Source organism: Hippocampus bargibanti, linkage group LG03 (assembly GCF_051943395.1).
Source record: "Hippocampus bargibanti isolate YZ-2025 linkage group LG03, ASM5194339v1, whole genome shotgun sequence".
NCBI classification, from domain to species: Eukaryota; Metazoa; Chordata; class Actinopteri; order Syngnathiformes; family Syngnathidae; genus Hippocampus; species Hippocampus bargibanti.
In genome coordinates, this window is record NC_142736.1 from 22,083,992 (window position 1) to 22,105,198 (window position 21,207).

Sequence of the window (21,207 nt, forward strand, 5' to 3'; positions counted from 1 at the left end):
GTAGCAAAGTTGTGAAAGGAATGAAAGTAGAAAAACAAAATACAGGCGCTGCTGGAAAGGCACCCACTCTGGCGGCGCCGTCTTGAAGTCGTCTCCCTTTCCTGTTTCGTGTGCTACTCATAGTGTGCTTCTGTTTCTCTCATCCCTCCCCTCTCTCCTCACTGCTGCGTGTGTCTGTAATTCTCCTCTCCCTCCTCTACCACGGATCTTGACGAATCACATGCAGCTTTAACCGAAGACCGGGGGCGGGGATCTGGCATCACGCGGAAGTGCGCCTTTTCACCCTTTGATGTCTTTCAAGTGAGGCTGACTCATTCCCACGCAGGCCAATGGTATATATATAAGTAGCCAGCGTGGGACAGAGAAATTGCGTGGAATCACGTGGCAGAATCATCTCGGACTCAGACCCAGACAGACACGCAGCTCGCAGAGACCCGCTCAACATCGGACGGAGTTTCACAGCACGACTTGATCGACTCCACGCCACGATCAAGCTCTGGGATACATCTGCGTGTCACTTGCCTGGGAGATCTGACAACGAACCTACTTACGAATAAAGAGAAACATCAAACTCTTTAGGGAATAGAGGAGAAAAAAGTCGGCTCCCATTTCCGGCTCCTTGTTGTTGTCCTTCGTTCACTTCAGAGATTCGGCTCTAAGAACCGGCTCGTTCGTGAACGACGTCACAAGCACATTCCCCGATGTAGATTGTGGAACAAGAGGTTATGCAATTGGAGCATGTTAGAGATCCTTTAGATTTTAATTAGAAATTATTTAAAACAATTATTTAATTATCTTAGGTATTGTGGGGACATCCATTGTGACAGCTGCAGTTGTTAAAGCTCTCAATAACGTTCAGTAAAGATCATAAAGGCGGAGTTAAAACTATTTGTAGGTGGTGCCATCTGAATAACCACTGCTTTGGGGGCAGTTGTCCAAAAAGCACCACACTCTTGACGTTAGCAGTGCAGCCCAGGGCATCAATGCATCACTTTCTTCTCCGCATATTATACCTGATGTATATCTGTCTATCTATTGGCCATCTATTAGATAGCTAGCTTTCTATCTATTTGAGTATCTTCCGGGTTGAGTGAAAGCTGGCGCGTGTGGCTGCCGCTGCTCACCCACAGAAAAACTGATCCCGTGACTGTAAAGGGACCTTGAGAGTTTGAAAGGCGCTTAAAAATCAAATGTATTAGTAGTAGTAGTAGTAGTAGTAGTAGTAGTAGTATTGTTGTTGTTGTTGTTGTTATTATACACCGTATTTAAAGTCAGGAAGGGCATCCGACGTAAAAGCTTGGCCAAAACAAACATGCGCATCAAACCTCTAAAGATGGAGGACACTGATTTGCTGTGGCGACCCTGTCAAGGGAAAAGCCGAAAGGAAAAGAAGAAGATTTAAAAGCACATTGACCTAAGAATAAACGGAGCGAGTGCAAAGACTGCGAATCACAATGGTTGCTACGCCATTCGAGACCAAGAGGTGGTGGTGCCGCCGCGTTCTACGAGTGGGTGTCTCTCAACGTCCTTACTCAGTCCGCGGCTCGTGACGTATTTCCTGGGGCTTGTGCGGACCTCTCCGGCGGCACACCACTGAGAGATATCATGACTATTTATAACCAGCAAGTCTCACTTATCAAATGCTCCGTGGTTTTTCTGCGACCTCCTCGTTTCTAGCACCGCTGGGTGCGAGACAACACGCCGGGTCGTCCAGCATGTAAACGTAAGCTGGTAAGTTGAGCCGACCGTAAGTTTGCCGTTAGCTCTGACACACACATTCGGACTTGTTTTGGTAAATACTCGGCTTTTGGCTTCCCGGTGCGGCGAACCCGAGTGAGTGGTCTTGTCGAGCCAGGTGGCTGTCAGTGACTCTGGACTGCGAGTTTACACACGCCGAGGTGACGTCGAACGTGTCCGGTTTGATTGGGTGATGACCCCGCGGCTTTCCTGGATTTGGCTTCAAAAACGTGCTTCGTTTAACCAAGGAAACGTAAAAAATAAGAAAATTGGTAGTGGGGTGTCTGTAAAGTCCAGGTCGTACAACGACCGTGCAAGTCAAGTTTACCTTCCACTTTCTGGTAAATTTCGTCAAACACTCGTTGATCGCTGCCCGATAGTTGACTACGTGGTGGTGTCATGGGCTAGACGCGTGAGGTGAGATCAACTCGTTCCTCTTGGTGGATCGAAAGTCAACATTTAACTTTAGGTATTTTGGATTCTACGAGCCAGATCAGTTTCTCAAATACGCAATGTGTAGTAATTACGGCCAAAGCAGTTATATTTATTATTGTTTTTTTTCTTCCATAATAATTCACTGCGTGGATCCGATAAAAATATAAACATTCGGTTTCGCTGAATTAAATCGATATGTCTCCGATGATATTCCTATTCTTCCTATTTAGGCAAACCATAGCTGCACGTTACTTGCTGATTGTACCAAATGTAAACTAACTACAGTATTGAAGAGGTAACATCGTTTTTTTGGGGACAAATTCCTTTACATTTTATCTTCATGTTTCCGAAATAAGACAACGACATTCTGTTTAAAAATCCACTTAATTTTCTTCACGTCAAATATTTCAGATGAATGCAGACATATTTTTAAGCAAACAGTTCTTTAAACACAACATTCAAATAGTAAACTGCCTTATTTTCTTCCATTATTTTTTACATTGTGTGGTGACTGAACTATAGTAAAAATATATTAAATAAAAAAAGTAAACCAAAACAAGACTTATATAATGGCTGCATTACTCATGGATGGGTTGATCGGTCATGCCTGCACTCCCTCATGTAATTGTGAAGCAGTCATCTAGATCCTGAATTGAAATCTCGCTCTGGGCACAACACCATGGAGGTAAATTTTTTTTAAGTCCTAACATCACACCAAAACCACAGAGAAGGGATGTAAATCTTAACCAATAACTGTTCCCATGGCACATTTTTAATGGCATATTGGTGGCATTTATAAGCATTCATAAAAGACACTCCTTAGTTTGCCAGTGTTGCCCTTTTGCCAAGTTAGATTTTCAGGTGTCCACATTCAAGAGTCTCTCAACATTCTTGTGTTCAGTAGGCATTGTGTCAAGATTCCTACGCAAGAGATGCAGGGCTCATTTTGCTTTTGTTTCCTTAAAAAGAATTCAAGTGTAGTTTTCTTGTCGACTTTTTTTTCATTCCTACGTTATATTCAGCAACTAAGTCAATCAGGAGATTTGGATGAAATTGGTGCTCAACGTTTTTTTTTGTCTCATTTCCTCTGCTTGTGCGAGTGGTCCTGTTTTGCATTTTACTGCATTGAAAACTGCTTTGAGGAGTATTTGTCATTTCTTGCATTTGTGGTAGCTCTTCACTTTCATCTGGGCACAAATATTCTCAAATGTAATTCTCACTCCCCAAAATGACTACAACATAAATATTAAATTTTGATGTCAAACTCAAGCAGACACTGTTATATCTCGACTAACTGTCCATTTATCCGATTTCACCATAGAAACAGCCCCCAGAGGCAGTGATGGCAGTGTGACCTACAGTCAAAACAAGTTTGACATCTCTGCTCTGTCTCAGCACATTTGGTCAAGGCAAACAATTGCTTTGCACCAAGTCTTGAGTTTACAGGAGGTTTTTTTTACTTTTTTGGAGGGGTGGGGGGTCCTTCACTTTGTCACCTTTTGTTTCCTCTTGCAATATTCGGTTGTCCTGTGGCTGCATGAGGAGGATAACCCCTGACCACCTGCATATTGTTAGCCTAATGTACATTCCTGAGTATCTCATCTCATCTCATTTTCCGTACCGCTTATTCCTCATTAGGGTCGCGGGGGTTGCTGGAGCCTATCTCAGCTATTGTTTACATTTATTCAGAAAACAACTATAAACTGAACATTTACTAAGCAAGAAGATTGCAGTTTTCTTGATTGAGCCCAAGTGGGTGGTTGTGATCTAAATCAGTGGTCCCCAACCTTTTTTGCGCCACGGACCGGTTTAATGTCAGACAATATTTTCACAGACCGGCGGATAAATACAAGAAAATAAAATGATACGACAGGCATGGAAACTTTTTTTTTTCTTTCTTTTAAATACAATAATAAACGTGAATCCATTGTGTATTTTTATACAACTTTATTCGCAGCGTCCTGGTAACACCGCGCCAACAACAACATATGTAACATAGTCTCTGACCCTTAACGCTCTATGGCGGTACCGGTCCGCGGCCCGGGTGTTGGGGACCTCTGATCTAAATGACCATGCTATCAGGATAATGATATGTAAAGTGCCCCGAGACAACTTCGGTGGTGAATTGACACAATACGAATAAATGATGAGGGATAAATGTAGACTTACTCGATTGTTCCTTTTTCCGCTACAACAATACGGCGTGCTGAACCTAATAGCCTTGTAACTTTTACAATATCTATAAAATATGCCAGTGTACTTTCCAGGAATGATCATTTATCTCTACAATAATAGTCATTCATGTGAAAGAGAGTATTGTTCTGTATAAATGGAATTTGCATGGTTTGGAAACACGTGGAGGCATAGTTCCCTATTTGTGTTATGCCTATGAAGCTTCTAAATTTGCAATTTTATAAAATGTGGCTAAAATGTGGTTGTTCAACAGGAATCATGACTGAAGGAAAATTGATGGTGAGGGAGTCATTCCATTTTGAAGTTGTATGTACTGTCCGAACATTTTGCAAATGGGGCCAGATTTGAGGTGTTAAAAATGCAGATGAGGGCGGGGGGGTCTACCCTGGCTGTCTATTTTGTATAACAGCAATTCATTTCATTAAATTTCAGTGAGCTTTCTGTATATCACGTTTACTTTTTTATTTTCATTTTTTAGCTTTCATAAGCATATGTTTTGGTTCATTTTAAACATCTTTTCCTTTCGGCTTTTCCCCTCAGGGGTCGCCACAGCGAATCAATGTCCTCCATCTTTCCCGGTTTTGTGCATCCTCTTCTCTAACACCAGCTACCTTCATGTCCTCTTTGACCATATCCATAAACCTCCTCTTCGGTCTTCCTCTCGGTCTCCTGCCTGGCAGTTCAAGGCTCAGCATCCTTCTCCTCTCGACATGTCCAAACCATCTCAGTCTGGCCTCTCTGACTTTCTCTGCAAAGCCTCTAATATGAGTTTTAAACATGTATATCCAAATTCAATTGACATTGAAAATTGAAATTGAATATTCACTTAAAGGTCTACCGACACCACTTTTTTGTTTCCTAACTAATATCAGAAAAACGTTTTATAGCATCTAAAATACCCAAAACACGCAGACTGATATTTTTACTCAAATGCTAAACACCAATAAAAATGACTTTAAGTGTCTAAAAACTACTTCAAATTGAAACCGGAAGTGGCCAGTTTCAGAAGGTCCCGCCCCCTTGTTCGTGACGTCACGCCAAGACGTCTTGCCTTGCTTGAGAATCAAAACAATGGCTCCAGATTCGGAGAAGATGCTTTCTTGTTACTCATCCAGTTATGAATATGATTCAAATAGTTATGAAGAGGAAAGCATACATGTTTGCCATCGATTAAAGGATTTATTCCATGTCATTTTGAGGTATCTGGAGAGAAATTTTGCACCCAAAAAAGGCAAAAGATGGCGATAAAGCTCCATGGAAACGGGCTGATTTTTTTTCCTCGTGGGGATTTTTGCCAGCGAATATCAAATAGTTTTTGCTGCAATACACAAGAATTCACCATCGCGTTGTTTATGTGTCTTCCTTCTAATTTTGCCATCAACATGGATCAGCACGAAGTTTTCAGACCAAACAAAGTACTTCAAACTGCATTGACGTGTTGAAAGGACTGCTACAGTGTGTCCTTTCTCGGTCAGGGGCGTTCCTTCCGTGACGTGACGTCAGGACTCATCACCAACTCAAAAACAAGACTTCCGGAATATTCAGTGTGAGTCTTAAAACATAAAATATAGCTATATACGGTGGAATCTTTGTAAAATACGCTCAGTAGAAGTCATTTGAAGCGATTTTACAAATTATGGACACAACTTGTCCGAAGGCGTCGGTTGTCCTTTAACTTTACATGAAAAAAAAAAGTATTTTTGTAACAATTGAACCGAAGCAATTGTTCTTTTGTTGATATTTGCTATTCGAGAAAATGTAAACATTTGAAAATGGGGGGGGTCTCATTCGGTCAATACTCATATACTAATTTGTTGTTCCTAATTGAGCCTATAGATGGCAGCACTCAGCACACACAGTTAATTAACATTGCTACTGCCCAATCTATTAATTCTACATGTGGCCCAGACGTTATTGATTTTATGACGCAGCCTGCGGGCGAGATGAAAATTAATCACGGGTCGCATTTGGCCCCCAGGCCGGACTTTGGACATGTCTTCCTTATGTGGTTATGGTTAAAATTGTGATCACCATATTGTTTGTGTTGTAATTGCAATCCCTCCTGGATCGGCATCCTGCATGACAAAATCAGAATCGGAAAGCATATAATTTCCACACTCTGGCAAATTTGCAATCTACAGCAGCAAAATTGAAAGGGGGGCGGGGTTAAAAAGAAAAAAAAAAAAGTACAGTAAAGTCTCGTTATATCGATATTCAAGGGAGTCCGAAAAAATATCGATATAACCGGGACTATCGATATATCCGATCCTGCGCCGAACTGCATTAAACAAAAGCCGCCAAAAGAGGGCAGCCAAGCGCCATATAAGAAACGGAGCTGGCCATTAGCTCCCTTTTTTTTGGGTGAGAGATGTTCCCCCAATGTTGCCTCAAAATGGCACATATAATTCTTTAATGATTGTAAACATGTATGCTTTAATCTTCAGAACTACAGTGTATTTGAAACATATTCATAACTGGATGTGTCACAAGAAAGCATATTATCCGAATCTGAAGCCATTGTTTGGATTCACAAGCAATGCAAGACGTCTTGGCGTGAAGTCATTTTTATTTGCATTTGAATAAAAAGTGACATCGGCTGTCCTTTAATACACAGTATGGAATGTTAATAATTTTCAAAATCATCGCGCTTCAGCAGACAAAACAAGAAACATTGTTGCAAAAAACGATTGCATTCATATACAGTACAGTGGGCATGTACATAACACAACAGGGAAACTGCAACGCTTTCATCTTACTGTATTATGTATACAATTTAAAAAGTCATCAATCTTCTTCTGCTTCCCATTTTTACCTTTTAACACAAACACTTCAATCTCGTCTGCTACACACGAGCTAGCGTCTGAAAATGAAAATGGCTCTGCTACACGGGTGCTGGGCACGTAACCAAGTCACCTGACCAAGTCGACCAATGGCGCGACTGATGGCGTGACACGTAACCACGACACGTGACCAAGTTGACCAATGGCGCGACCGATGGCGTGTCACGTGACAAAGTCACACGGCCAAGTCGACCAATAGCGCGACCGATGGCGGCTCATGTGACCAAGTCGACCAATGGCGCGACCGATGGCGGCTCACGTAACAAGACACGTGACCAAGTTGACCAATGGCGCGACGGATATATCGATATAAACAACAAAAATGGCCGGCAGGGGATGAAAAGGAGCACCGTAATAACCGGATTATCGTAATAACCGGGTATCGTACTAAACGGTACTAATTATACATAAAAAGAGTAGAAATGTGCAAGGGAAATGAAAATACAGTAAAGTCTCGTTATATCGATATTCAAGGGAGTCCGAAAAAATATCGATATAACCGGGACTATCGATATATCCGACCCTGTTTGCATGTAATTTTCTCCGTGCGTGCATAGAAATAGTATCGATATAACCGGGACTATCGATATATCCGATATCGATATAACGAGACTTTACTGTAGTATCGTAATAAGCGGTACTATCGATATAACCGATATCGATATAACGAGACTTTACTGTATTGTATGTACAAAAATATGAAAATGCAGACATTATTGATACCCACTGAAATGCATTGTAGTTCGTGCAACAGACTGCTTAGGCAACATAGGATTAGTATAGCTGATGAGGTGATACCAGAGCAAATAGGGCAATCAGGCCAGTCGTCCGTCAGGACAATAGAAGCAATCAGTGGAGCCGCAGGGAGTAGTCCTAAAAAAATCAACCCTCAAAAATCATAGAAAGATATCGAAAAGAAATTGGAAGGGAAATAAGAAATTTGTGAATATGCAAATCTGTTGATGCAGAACTACGAGTATGCCACTATATAAGTGTACATGTACACAGAGCCAGAGAATAGTCAAATTACATAATAAAATAGAAATATTGTCTGGTGTGTACATTTGGACTGAACATTTGGTAAAATAATTGAATTGTGATTCTTTTTTTACCTATATCCTTTTCAGTAAATATTGCAAGATGTTTTTAAGGCCATCTTCCCGTGTAGTGTTTAAGAAGTGCATTCAGTGAATTAATCTGTATGATAATAAGCAATATTAGATATATCATCCATGTTTTGGTTCGATTGGGTAGGCTTGGGCCCAAAATAAAGGCAAATGAACCATGAATTAATATCAAAGACAAGTTATCAACTTCAGCCTCATAAGTCAGTATGACAACTTCACAAAATTTAAGTTTGGTGTAAAAATACAAGTCATACATCAGGTTACATTTAGAATCAAAAAACAAATCTGTGGCTTGAACCACGTCAACTTTTCACGTTTCATGAAACAATGGTATGTACACACGGCAACTGCACTTCTTAAGCACTGGAGTTAGCTACTAACCGATCAACCAGAAAGAAGCAAAGAACTTTTCCCATTTGTAAATAACATTTTAGTGCATTGGAATGCAAGATTTGAATGTGATTAATTCTTTGGTCCTTTTGATGTCAAATCTTAAGAGCCTTTCAAAGCACCTTTGAATGTTGAGTAAAAAAAAGGACTGTTTACATTATTTAAGAAGAAGAAGAAGTGAGACAAAATGATAGACAGTACACATCATTTAAAGGACAACCGACGTCACTCTTTTGTTTTTTTAACTGACACCAGAAAAACGTTTTATAGCATCTAAAATACCCAAAACATGCAGTATATTTTTAGCCAAATGCAAAACACCAATAAAAATGACTTAAAGTGTACAAAATCTGCAAAACACTGACCTGCGAATTGGGCATTTTCAGAAAGTCCCGCCCCCATTTCGTGACGTCACACCAAGACGTCTTGCATTGCTTGTGAATCAAAACAATGGCTTCAGATTCGGAGAATATTCTTTCTTGTTACACATCCAGTTATGAATATGATTCAAATAGTCCTGATGAGCAAAGCATACATGTTTGCAATCGATGAAAGAATTTATTTGAGCCATTTTGAGGCAACATTGGGGGACAATCTCACAAAAAAAGAGGCACAAAATGGTGACCAGTTCCGGTGAGGAATTAATCAGCCCGTTTCCACAGGCTGATATTTTCCTTCCATGGAGTTTGCCTCCCTCTGCTGACGGCTTTTGGGTGTAAGACAATGTTTAAAAAAAAAAAAACGACAGCAAAATACATTGACGTTATGGAAAGACGCTACAATGCGTCTTTTTTTACGGCGAGGAGGCGGTCCTTCTCTGACGTCACGTACGGACTCGTCACCAACTCAAAAACAAGACTTCCTGAATATTCAGTGCGAGTCTTAAAACGTAAAATATAGCTATATGCTGTGGAATCTTATTAAAATACGGCCAGTACAAGTCATTTGAAGCCATTTTACAAATTATGGACACAACTTGTCCGGAGACGTCGGTTGTCCTTTAAGGAATAAGCAATAAACGCCTTGTTCTCCTGAGCTGTCAGTAAAACATTGGACTCAATATGTCACGGGTGGTGCTTTTTATTGGTGTTTAATCCGACTTCTGATGGAATACACTGTGTTGATAATGCGCAGTTCTTTGGTAAGGAAATGTCAGATAAACAACCTTGAATTATGCTTTTCATACTTCTCCAAAAGGTAAATATTTAAATACCGCGAAAATATGAAATGCCCAATTTTTGTACGGTTAGCATTATCCTTCTAGTTTAATGAGACGCATTATGATTTCCTTTATTTGCCCGACTACAAGTTGACTGTCTGACATGTGGTATCATTTACTGTGCTCCTACACGAGACCGCTCACAATGAGAACGCTGAGCGCCTTTTGCCTCATGTCTCTGGTGAATAGCAAACGAGTTCCTGTGTGCGCCTGCACACAGGTTTTATCCTTGCTGTTGGGCAACTAAACGGCTGAGCTTGTAGGTGAGGTCACAGACATCTGTATTTAAAGTCAGCTCATGCTAACCTCAAACAGATTTGGAAACGTGTTTACTTGCTGTACCAAAGGACAAAGTTGAGTAAGTTAGGCTGCAATTTTTACTTGTGCTTTTTTTCTCCCCTGAATATTGTGTGTCTGTTTATTTTATTCCATTTCTCCTGTGCTTTTTTTCTCTCCCTGTATTCTTTGTGTGTGTATATCCTCTCTATTTTATTTTTAAAATGGTTAATGAAATTGTTGGCTGCATCTTTGTGAAATTCAAAATGTATTAATTAGTCATGCACAATGTTCTTACCAGTATATGACAGTTTTTAACATGTCCATTGATCATTTGCTATTTGTGTTATTTTCACAATATGCTGGGTGACGTTTCATGATAGATAACTCAAAAGCTCGGGGACAGCTTTGTGTACATTGGGCACAAACTGTACAATGGTATCAGATCAATGATAAATGTGGCTGCAATGTTTTTAAACTTCTTCAATCAACTCTGCTAGTGAGACAATAAAAGATATCAGATAAATGGATGTCAGACTATGTGAAGGACAACATAAAAAAACTCCATCAAATTTCCCCTGAGCAGAAGAACAGTCACTTCACCCAAAACAGGTTTTTGTTTTGTCATTGGACTGACTCCGAAGATTTTTTCTCAGTGTTATTTTAAAACTCTATTTTTAATATAAGGAAGTATAAACATTATGGACAATGCATAGGAAAAATCATTTGATCAAGGCATTGCTCGTTGGATTTTAATTATTTTTTTTTGCTGAATGAACCATTCAACCAGAGATTTTTTACATTATACTTAGCCCGGTGTCACTCATATTTGAGCTCACTTCTCAATCTGTACCTGGAAGGAAATTTCCAGGAATGATTATGCAAGTTGTCCAAACAATTTTTGATACTCCTCAACAAATGACCAAGTAACGTGATGCACATTCAATGTGCTGCGAGGGCATAAAGAAAAGGCATTTCATTTAACCTATAGGGCGAGGCCTCCCTGTAAACGAGCGGTATTCTTTGAAGAACAGAATGAGAAAACTGAAACGAGGTAAACACGTTTGGCCACTTAAAGCAGGAAGGGGTGAGTTTGAGCAGTTCCATTCAAAGCCTGGCAATCAGCCTACGTTCAATGTTGCTACTCGACGCACTTTAAAAATGCAACGGCCATTCAAAGGATGTTTTCTCATTTCACTGCTGCTTTCGACTGTTTAGACGAGACCACACAATCCACAGTGTCGTCAGGGAAATCAGTTTAGTCAGCTATTTTATGTCTTTTGTGATGCAAAATATTGCCTGTTCGAGTTTCAAAGGTGTCTTAAAACATTGACATTTGCCTGTTGAAAGTCGTTGTTATCGTTCTGCCTTGTGGCAATGCAAACGGATGTTTCAAAATGGAAAATTTAATCCACTAAAGCCAACTGAACCCACATAAAAAAAGAAAACAGAAGAAAAAAATGAACACTTTGTTATTCATTTGGCCACTTGCTTGCAAGGTTGAAGCCACAGAATGCTTTTTTTATTCAGTTATTCGGTTGATTAAAATAAAGAATCTAAAGGAAATGCATGTCTTATTCATCTCCATTGCTGTTCATAAGTGATCATATTTTTTTCAAGTTGAAACAAGGCCAAATAAACTAGCATTTACGCGATGTCAAGATAGGAGGGTGTAATGTTTACCCATCCATTTTGAAATCGTGAGTTACCTCTCAGCTACTGATTAATACAGAGAGCTGTGACCGGTAGATTGACATGCATATGTAAAGCTGCCTCCATTTCAACTACATGCCACTTTGATGGAATATTCTTACTAGGGCTGAACCAAATTATTTTTGCAACAGATAAATTAGCTACCACCCCTATTAATTGTTGATTGTTTTTCAAAGTGAAGCAGATGTCCCATCTTGACACTCACAAACTAGGGAATATTAACTTCTGAGAGGCTGAAATCAATTAGGAGTGGGTAATTTAAATTTATATAGTGGCTCTGAAGGGTCGGAATAGTTAATACTTTCTAATTTTATTCGGTGGTACTTGTCCTTTTTTGCAAGGTTGTCCGCTAGTATTTACTCTTCCCATTTCTCCTGTTTTCCATCAGGTAAGCTGTGACGTTCCCTCTGGTACTCTCTCCCATGCACTGGCAAGCATCGTGGGCAGCCCTGGCGTGCCAGAGAGGTGCAATGCACATAGACTGTGCTGTTTCTGGAGACCTCATGGCCACTGGCCCATCATCTCACTCTGCGAGCAGCCGTAGGCTCACATTGGTGGAGTTGACATTATGCTCCCTGTTGATCTTGCTGGTTTCTGGGCTGCAGCCAGCATTGGGTGAAAAGGTCTACACCAACACATGGGCTGTCCACATACCTGGAGGTCGGGAGGAAGCGGAGCAAATTGCCAGTAAACACGGCTTCATCAACTACGGACACGTAAGTTGGCCGGTTTTGATCGTCTTCATGTAGTTGCATGCGTAGTTTTACATGAGTGTGTTCATGTATGTGTTCATACCCATGAACACACGGAGGTTGAGTTTAGATGTCTGCTGAATGATCATGCTGCTGCAAGTTATATAATTAAGTGGAACCAAAGAGAATTTATGTTCCATTAGTTTCTGGCTGGCTCAGTATCATCTGTAACCACTAATGGTTACATTGCTCAGCAATAGCGATATACAGTATTTGTGCTTTGGTCCTCTGGGTCCAATTTAATCAGTTTACCATTTTGTTTTATAGTGCGTCTGCCCCTGCCTTGTTTAGAAAGCCCCACTTGACTTTCAAAGCAACAGATTGTAAATCTGAAAACGTGGCCAAAGCATGACAGTTCCTTTATTGTTATTTTGGCTTAATTTCATATAAGCACTCATCACATTTAGATTTAGCCAGTCGTTTTCGGCAGCGCAACTCTCAAGCCTTTGAAATAACGATTACAAAATCACGGCATGGGTAAATGATGACCGGTTGGACAGCTTTAGAATTAGACGAGTGTGACTTCCGTGAGACATGCTCTTATGTTGCAGGAATTATTGAGTCCCTTTCCTGGTGCACATTTCCCCGTTGTGGGACTATTAAAGGCTGGGGTCTCAAACTCCGCTCCTCGAGGGTTGAGGTCCTAGATGTTTTCCAAGTTTCCCTGTTGCAACACACCTGTGGCTGTGTTGCAACCGGAGCGTTGCAACAAGGAGACTTGAAAAACATGTAGGACAGCAGCCCTCGAGGACCGGAGTTTGAGACTTTCTGATTCCAATTCTCTGATTCTATGTCACATATTGATGTCTACATTTTTTGGCCCTGATAAATGAGTTATCCCATTTGTTCACAGTTTATGATTGTAGCAATGTTTTCTACACCATCTTGATTCCAGTCTAGGAGGCTACTGCTGTTTGACTGAAAAGAAGTGATTTTGTTGAGCCTTGAGCAAACAAAGATTTCAAACCTCCGCTTATGATGACTGTGGTTTGTGAGTTATGCATGGTTAGACATAGCCTTGTATGTGAATGATGCTGCTGTTGTGCGCATGTGTGTTGGAATTAGGAAGGAAAGCATCGCAGAAATTAACAATTTTTTTTCCGCACTCTTTTAAATCACATAATGTTGTCGTGTTGCCTTGATTATTTTAAAGATTTTGAAAACTTAAGCCATGAATTTTCTCAAGTGTTTGTCTTCACAAGATTCATGGAGTCAACCCGAGTTGACTACGGGCGACATGCACGGCACACCTTGGACCGGTCGCCAGCCAATCAATAATTTAGCTTATATGCACGCACATACACATACACTCACGTCCCTGTTGATGCAGGCATTATGCATTTATTTGTTGTTTATGTAAAAAAAAAGAAGAGTCCCTGGATGGTAGGGAGAGAGCGGTATTGGAGGTATCATTTCTTTTAATGCTATAGCGTTGCTATAACGTTGCATCAGTTGAAATGATCCGTATACTTTGCAAAATTTTGTTCACATCACTTTTTAAATACTCTACACTGAAATGTGATTGTTTGTGCCATTTCAGCATCTCCCTGTAAGTCGGAGAGCACTGTCTTCCTCGTGATCAATTGCAAAGAACCGACTAAAGAATGACAAGCGCAGTGAAGAGCAAATGCACAGTGGACAAATGTACCTTTTGTTATAAATTAGTGAACCACAAATTGTCACATTATTATAAAAGGACAATAAAAATTGACCAATTTACAAAAAGGTCTTGAGTCCAACTTCTGGTAAATCAAGGTGTATAATCAGTCGAAAAAAAACATTTATGTCAGTGAGGAAAGTCATGATCCACCAAATGTACTACCGAAGCCGTCAAATGCTGACAGTAACATCTTTCTCATGCCATTTGCCTTTTTCCATTTGAACCGTAGTTGTGTGACAGACATCCACCCATCCATCCATTTTCCAATCCGCTTATCCTCACAGGGGTTGTCGGAGTCATGGGGCCTTTCCTAGCCGTCGTCGGGCAGTCGGCGGGGGGACATCCTGAACCGGTTGCCAGCCAATTGCAGGGCACACAGTGACTAACACCCATTAGTGCTCACACTCACACTAAGGGACAATTTAGAGTGTTCAATCATCCTCCCATGCATGTTCTTGGAATGTTGGAGGAAACCGGAATACCAGGTGAAAACCCATGTGGGCACAGGGACAACATGCAAAATCCACACAGGGAGACCAGTGCTAGAATTGAACCCGCTACCTGTGCACTGTGAGATCGACGCGCTAACCACTGGGACCCCCAGGCTGCCCCATGTGACAGACACAATGTCAATATTAATATTCAAATGAAAAAGACTTTCAGAGAAAGCGTAACGCACATTGCCTGCACGGTCACATTATCAATTCGTCTTAGAGCAGGGGAACAATTGTGAAAAAGAAAGTAATTCAATTAAGAAATCAGCTGACTTGCACGGTTTGATATTAGGATTAACTGCCAGCTTGTCTCTTTTCGAATGGTTGTTTTACATTTTAAAGACTTTCTTACTCACATCATCAAACTTGCACTGCTTCTCAAATGGAAATGAGATTTGGTTGAATCGCTGTTCTTTTGGATGGCATTCAAGTCACAACGTGGCATTGTATTATACGTTAACTTCAGAATGAGGTGCCTACAATGATATTAAATTAATGAAGGAAGGAAAAAAACAATTGATCTGTCTGAGAATAGGATTCAAGTAGACACAAGATGAAAAACTTAACATGCTCAAAAATAATGAGTTATCTGTTGAGATTGACTATTTGTTAAAGACTAAAGATTTCTTAAACATTCTAGGCCACTCGTCCTCCTGATGCTGCTGAATTGAGGCTTTTCTTTACATCATTGATTCAGTGTCATAAATCTTTTGAGATCTGCATAGCAAGATTAATTTCTTGCCCAACCAACACATCCTGGCAATTTAATGATTTAACAGTACATTTCAGAGATAACATGTTTTCCAACAAAATACAAAATATCTTGAAGAAATAAATTGAAGAAGGAATTAAAATGATTAGTTTTAGAGTTGATACTACTCTATTATTGATTCCCACCTTCAACTCCTATTTCAAAACCCACCTATTTGAAACTGCATTCTCTGGATAGATTAATCACTTATTTTATTATTTATAATTTTATTTGTGGTTTTTTTGTTCTTATCCTGTGACTCAAGTGTCCTTGAGAGTTTTGAAAGGCACTTATAAATACAAATTATTATTATTATTATTATTATTATTATTATTATTATTATTACTATTATTATTATTATTATATATATTTTTTTAAATTATATTAAGTCTGCTTTATAAATGCTATTGTATGATGCTTAAAATAACAAACCGTCATGACAAAATGATCAAAGGTGTTTGGGGACCTTTTTTCTATTCTGCTCGAATCCTATTTTTAATTGTTTATCTCGAGACTTTAAATGATGAACGATGCAAAAGGACTGCAAAAAAATCCTTTGTTGTGTAAAAAAAATGAAATGAAATAATAATTATCTTCATTGCCACTGAAATGTCGTATGAAGTTGTGACTTTTTAAAGTTGGAGTAGCTTAGACAAGAGGAGTAGTAGACAACTCAGCGGAGCTCTGTGTTGAGCGATTCAACTCAGATGTATTTATTTATTTATTTGTTGACCACTGATCCAATGGAGGTGTAAAGTTTACATATTTGGTAAGTCAATCTCATTGTATGGAAACAACTAATCGGCAATAGTAGTTTGTTCATTGGGTTGTCCGGCAAGGGAGGTGCCGCTTCAGCCGTTGGTGTCACAAACCTGCATAGTTTTTTTCCAGTTTTTTTTTTCTTTTTTTTCGTACCTCTGCCCATGCTGAGTGAGGAATGACGTCAGACGCTCTGTCACAAAAACTATTATAAAATGGATCAAGAACCTCTTGAGCCATGGGGGCATTTATACCTCATCCTGTATTAAAGGACAACCGATGTCACTTTTTTGTTTCCTAACTGACATCAGAAAAACGTTTTATAGCATCTAAAATACCCAAACTGATATTTTTATTCAAATGCAAAACACCAATAAAAATGACTTAAAGTGTTCACAATCTGCAAAAAAATGAGCTGCGAATTGGGCATTTTCAGAAAGTCCCGCCCCTAGTTCGTGACGTCACGCCAAGACGTCTTGCATTGCTGGAAAATCAAAACAATGGCTTCAGATTCGGAGAATATGCTTTCTTGTTACACATCCAGTTATGAATATGATTCAAATACTTCTGAAGGAGAAATCATACGTTTGCAATAGATTAAAGAATTTATTCCGTGTCATTTTGAGGCATCAGGGGTGGCAAATGTCGCACCCAAGGGAGGCAGAAAATGGCAACAAAGCTGTGTAGGAAATTAGTCAGCCCGTTTCCACAGGCTGATAAATTCCTTCCATGGAGCTTGGTCGCCCTCTTCTGGCGGCTTTTTGGTGCAACACGAGGTTTTCAGACCAAACAAGTACAGCAAAATACATTGACGGAAGGACTGCTACAATGTGTCTTTTTTTTCGGTCAGGGGCGTTCCTTCAGTGACGTCACGTACTGACTCGTCACCAACGCAAAAACAAGACTTCCTGAATATTCAGCGTGAGTCTTAAAACGTAAAATATAGCTATATGCGGTAGAATCTTTGTAAAATACGCTCAGTAGAAGTCATTTGAAGCCATTTTACAAATTATGGACACAACTTGTCCGGAGACGTCGGTTGTCCTATAAGTGTTGTCTAGTCGCTTTTTTAATAATTTTCATGTTCATGGGGTGTTTCATCCATTCTATGATTGAACATGTTTTTAAGTGATAACACGTTTAATTAAAAAATGTTCACGGGGTCTTTTTTCATTGACGATATGCTTGTCACCATTATTGTATTATTGGTTTTCGTAACCTCAATGTTGCTGCATCTTCACCATCGAACATGGCATCAAAGGCTGTCTGTTGGCTTTTAGTCTTTCTGCACAGCTCTTTGTAGGATTTTTGGTTTTTGTGCTCTGGAAACAAAATTGAATAATCTATCATAGTCAACACTCACCTGAATGTACAGTGAAACACTGAATGGGCTCATTTTGTCAGATATGCTGTTTTGATTGCTTTACGTCACTTGGACCGGAGCAATTAGATTAATTGCTACATAAAATAATTGATGAGAAAGCATCTAATTCCAGATCAATGAAACAAGTTTTTTGTCTTGAAATTGTAATTATCCAAGGTACTGACTACTATAGACTTATAAGGCCAGCCATCCCTCCATTGATCTACCGGAGGTCTCTTCATGAAAATATTCTCTATGGTGTAAAAAGATTTATATTGGACAGAACCAGCGTGTTTCAATAGAGACCGACAGCAAGAAATCCATAATTGGGCTCTGGAGAATTGGAACTATGAACTAGCCGTGCGGGAGAGGGGTGAATAAGGTGGAAAGACATCGAACCAAAGATGTTGGGTGAAGACTGTGCCTGCTGAGCACTGCAAGAAGCTACTTTGCACGATCCCCAAAGGGCTTTCCTTTAATGCATTGCTTTGCAACCAAAACATATCATCTCATTGAAAATTAAAATGCCTTCAGAATTATCTTTTGATATAACATTATATGCTATATGTATGAAATTAACTTGTTCAACATGCCCTTTTTGAAGATTTAAAGTCCATTTTAATGGACTTTGATATAAGAATGGGTATCAACATTTCCCTGGTGGACTGCGGCGCCTCGCGGGGCGGCGATTAAGTCACCGATAGATGCATGTAATGCTACTTGTAGTGAGCTCTGCCAGTTCCCACCAAATCTGTACACACATTTTGCCTCAGTTTTATTACCTCAGTTTTATTACCTCGAGGCCTTCCAGATTTCTCAACTCGACCGTATAACTCAATTTCAAAAGTGATACATTTCCACTGTTTAATATTTGATTTTAGTATCAAGCGTGTTTTGTAAAATGTATTTACTCGGGCGGCACTATCATCATCCATTTTTGATGGACCATTCTGTGCTCAACCTTTTCTAGCTCACCTCAACAAATGGACTGTGCAGCCATGTATAAAACAAGTGTAGTCTGTGCCTTGGTCTCAAGGCCTTTATTGTTCTGCTTTGCTTACAGCACGCGGTCAGTGATCAGCAGCAATGTCTCCAGTGTCTTTGGTCCGACGCTCACTGTGAAAGTGCCTGCTTTTTATTCCCGTTGGTGTCTGTCCGGTTAAAACTTCGTTTGTCTTTCCTGGTTCGCGCATTGTCTGGAGTTCACTTGATAAAAATATCAGCAAGTACAATAGATGGTGGACAAACATCTACTTTATTCTAATGAGGCAGAGAAAGCACTTCTCCTCTCGGTGGGACGAAGACATGAGCACAAGAGCACAAAGAAAGCAAGAGAAGGCAAGAGAGAGAACGAGCTCCCGCTCCAAGTTTTTAAACATACAGAGTGGCGATCTGTTGTCCAATCAGTTGCGAACAAGTCGACCTTTCCCGTCCAATCGGTTACGAGCAATTCAGTGTTGGGCGGGTCTTAGATTGAAGTTGGAGCCGCTGCTTTTTTCCTTCCACGGCTATTGTACTAATAAGACTGATAGTTTTATTTAACTAAATTAGACTGAAATTAAACGTGCACAATTCATAATATATACTAAGCTAAACATGAAAAAACATATGTTTACTAATATAAACATGAAATAACGTAATATGTTTACTAATGTGCATAAACACTCTATCATTGTCTTTTGAAGCAGCCCTACATTTCATTTCATCGTAATGCAGCTGCTTTGCTTAGAAAGTTAATGAACTGCAGAATTTGACTGATCCGGTCTACTCCAATGGAGACAATAGCCAAGAGAATATGGAGCTAAAACACCTGAATTAATATACCAAACAATTGAATGCCTAGTAGTGCAGCTGACTAATTTTCATTTGGCCAAAGTATAGATATCATTCAAAATTAGTTCATTCAACAAACCAGCAGAAAAGACACAGATATTGAGTTGGATTATTTGTAAATCTCCCACAATGTTTTATTAAACCATAAAAGAGTCATACAAGTTAATAAGAGCAAGCCATGTAAAAATCAATGTCGTCGTTGCATCCCCCATGTAGGGTATAACTTTTCAGCATCGGCTTTGAATGGGAATATATTGCAGTGCTGAGCTGATTTCACGGAAAAGCCATTTTAATAACTTTGCACAGAAGGAGTTTTGCTCAAACTGTAACGACTCTTCAATAAAACCCTTCTCTTAGTCATACAGCAAATATTGACAACTTCAATGCTACAATATCCTCGAATAAAAGTAGGATCATGCTTTGTAAGCCAAACAAAAATAAAATCAATCCAGACCAGCAGATCCAAATAAGACATCTAAAGATTACCTTTAACTTGATCCATCTTAGTGCTGTTGTTCTAAACATAGGGTGACTTAGCTTGGTCTCAACATGCAAAAGCAAGATGCTTCATGCTTCTTCATTCCACTAATTTTGAGGCAAAAGTGGTTTTAAATAACAACAGTATTTCTTTGTCATAGCAATGATGAAGCATTTGAAATACTTCTTTTATTGATTGGCAGTTTTTCCATCAATTAAATACAGTCATACCTTGGTTCGTTAAATTCGCGAGAATATAATCTTGGCATACAAACTATTTTTCGGGAAACACACGGAGCGTCACAATGAGCGATGTGTCATTCGCGAACGAGCTGGTTCTTGGAGCTGGATATCTGAAGTGAACGAAGCTGGAAATGGCAGCCGGCTTTTTTTCCTGTGTTCCCTGCCTCCAGTCTTCGGTTAAAGCCGCATATGATTGGTCAAGATCCGTGGTAGAGGAGGGAGGGGACACACGCAGCAGTGAGGAGGAAGGGCGGAGCACATCAACAAAAAAAAAAAAAAAAAAAGGTGAGAAAGTGGATACAAAACACAGTGAAATTTGGAATCATTTCAACTATGTAAATTTCTCCACTGTGAGACTAATAAAGGCATATCCAATCCAATCCAAACTATGATAGTTCAAAGGCAGAGTGTAGACTGCAAGGTTAAAATATCACATTAATCAGGCGCCAGAAATAACCCGCACAAGCCATCAGTTCAATTTAAAATGAAAAGACAAGTAAGGGAACCAGCTATTAATGAAGTTTCTAGTGTGTCTGCTTGCATCTGTTGCTGTTGCAATACCACAACTTCTAAGATGTACAACCCAGAGCTCCTTGAGACAGTTTCTCCAAAAAGCTATCAACCCAGCTAAACAGAACACAATTAATGGGGGACTGGGTAAAGTTATCGCCGAGAAAGCACGGCAACTTCACTCGAATATCGTCAAGAGGCAACCTGGAAGTTTGTCATCCATTGATGATGTCAAGGCTAGTCGCGGACGGTTCGAGAACTTAAAGCGTCGTACAGGAATTCATAGTGTCATTCGTCATGATGAGGCAGCCAGTTCTGATGATAAAGCTGACAAAGCTTACGAGGAATCATTCCTCAAGATGGTGGAAGAATAAGGCTACGTTCCTCATCAAGTGTTTAATAGCACATTTATTATACAGTAAAGTCTCGTTATAT

General features: G+C 39.8%; 1 protein-coding gene across 2 annotated transcripts in view; it reads left to right on the top strand.

Annotated features, from left to right (window-relative positions):
- Positions 1–1,563: 1,563 nt before the first annotated feature.
- Positions 1,564–21,207, top strand: part of furina (furin, paired basic amino acid cleaving enzyme a) — a 62,903-nt gene continuing 43,259 nt past the window's right edge. The window contains exons 1-2 of one of the 2 annotated variants that reach the window (XM_088992595.1): positions 1,564–1,731; positions 12,319–12,646. In XM_088992595.1, the coding sequence (XP_088848721.1) occupies positions 12,353–12,646 (294 nt within the window). In that variant the 5' untranslated portion in view covers positions 1,564–1,731; positions 12,319–12,352. Of the gene's footprint in view, positions 1,732–10,160; positions 10,300–12,318; positions 12,647–21,207 lie in introns of those variants that run through there. The other variant, XM_088992596.1, reaches the window with a different exon arrangement.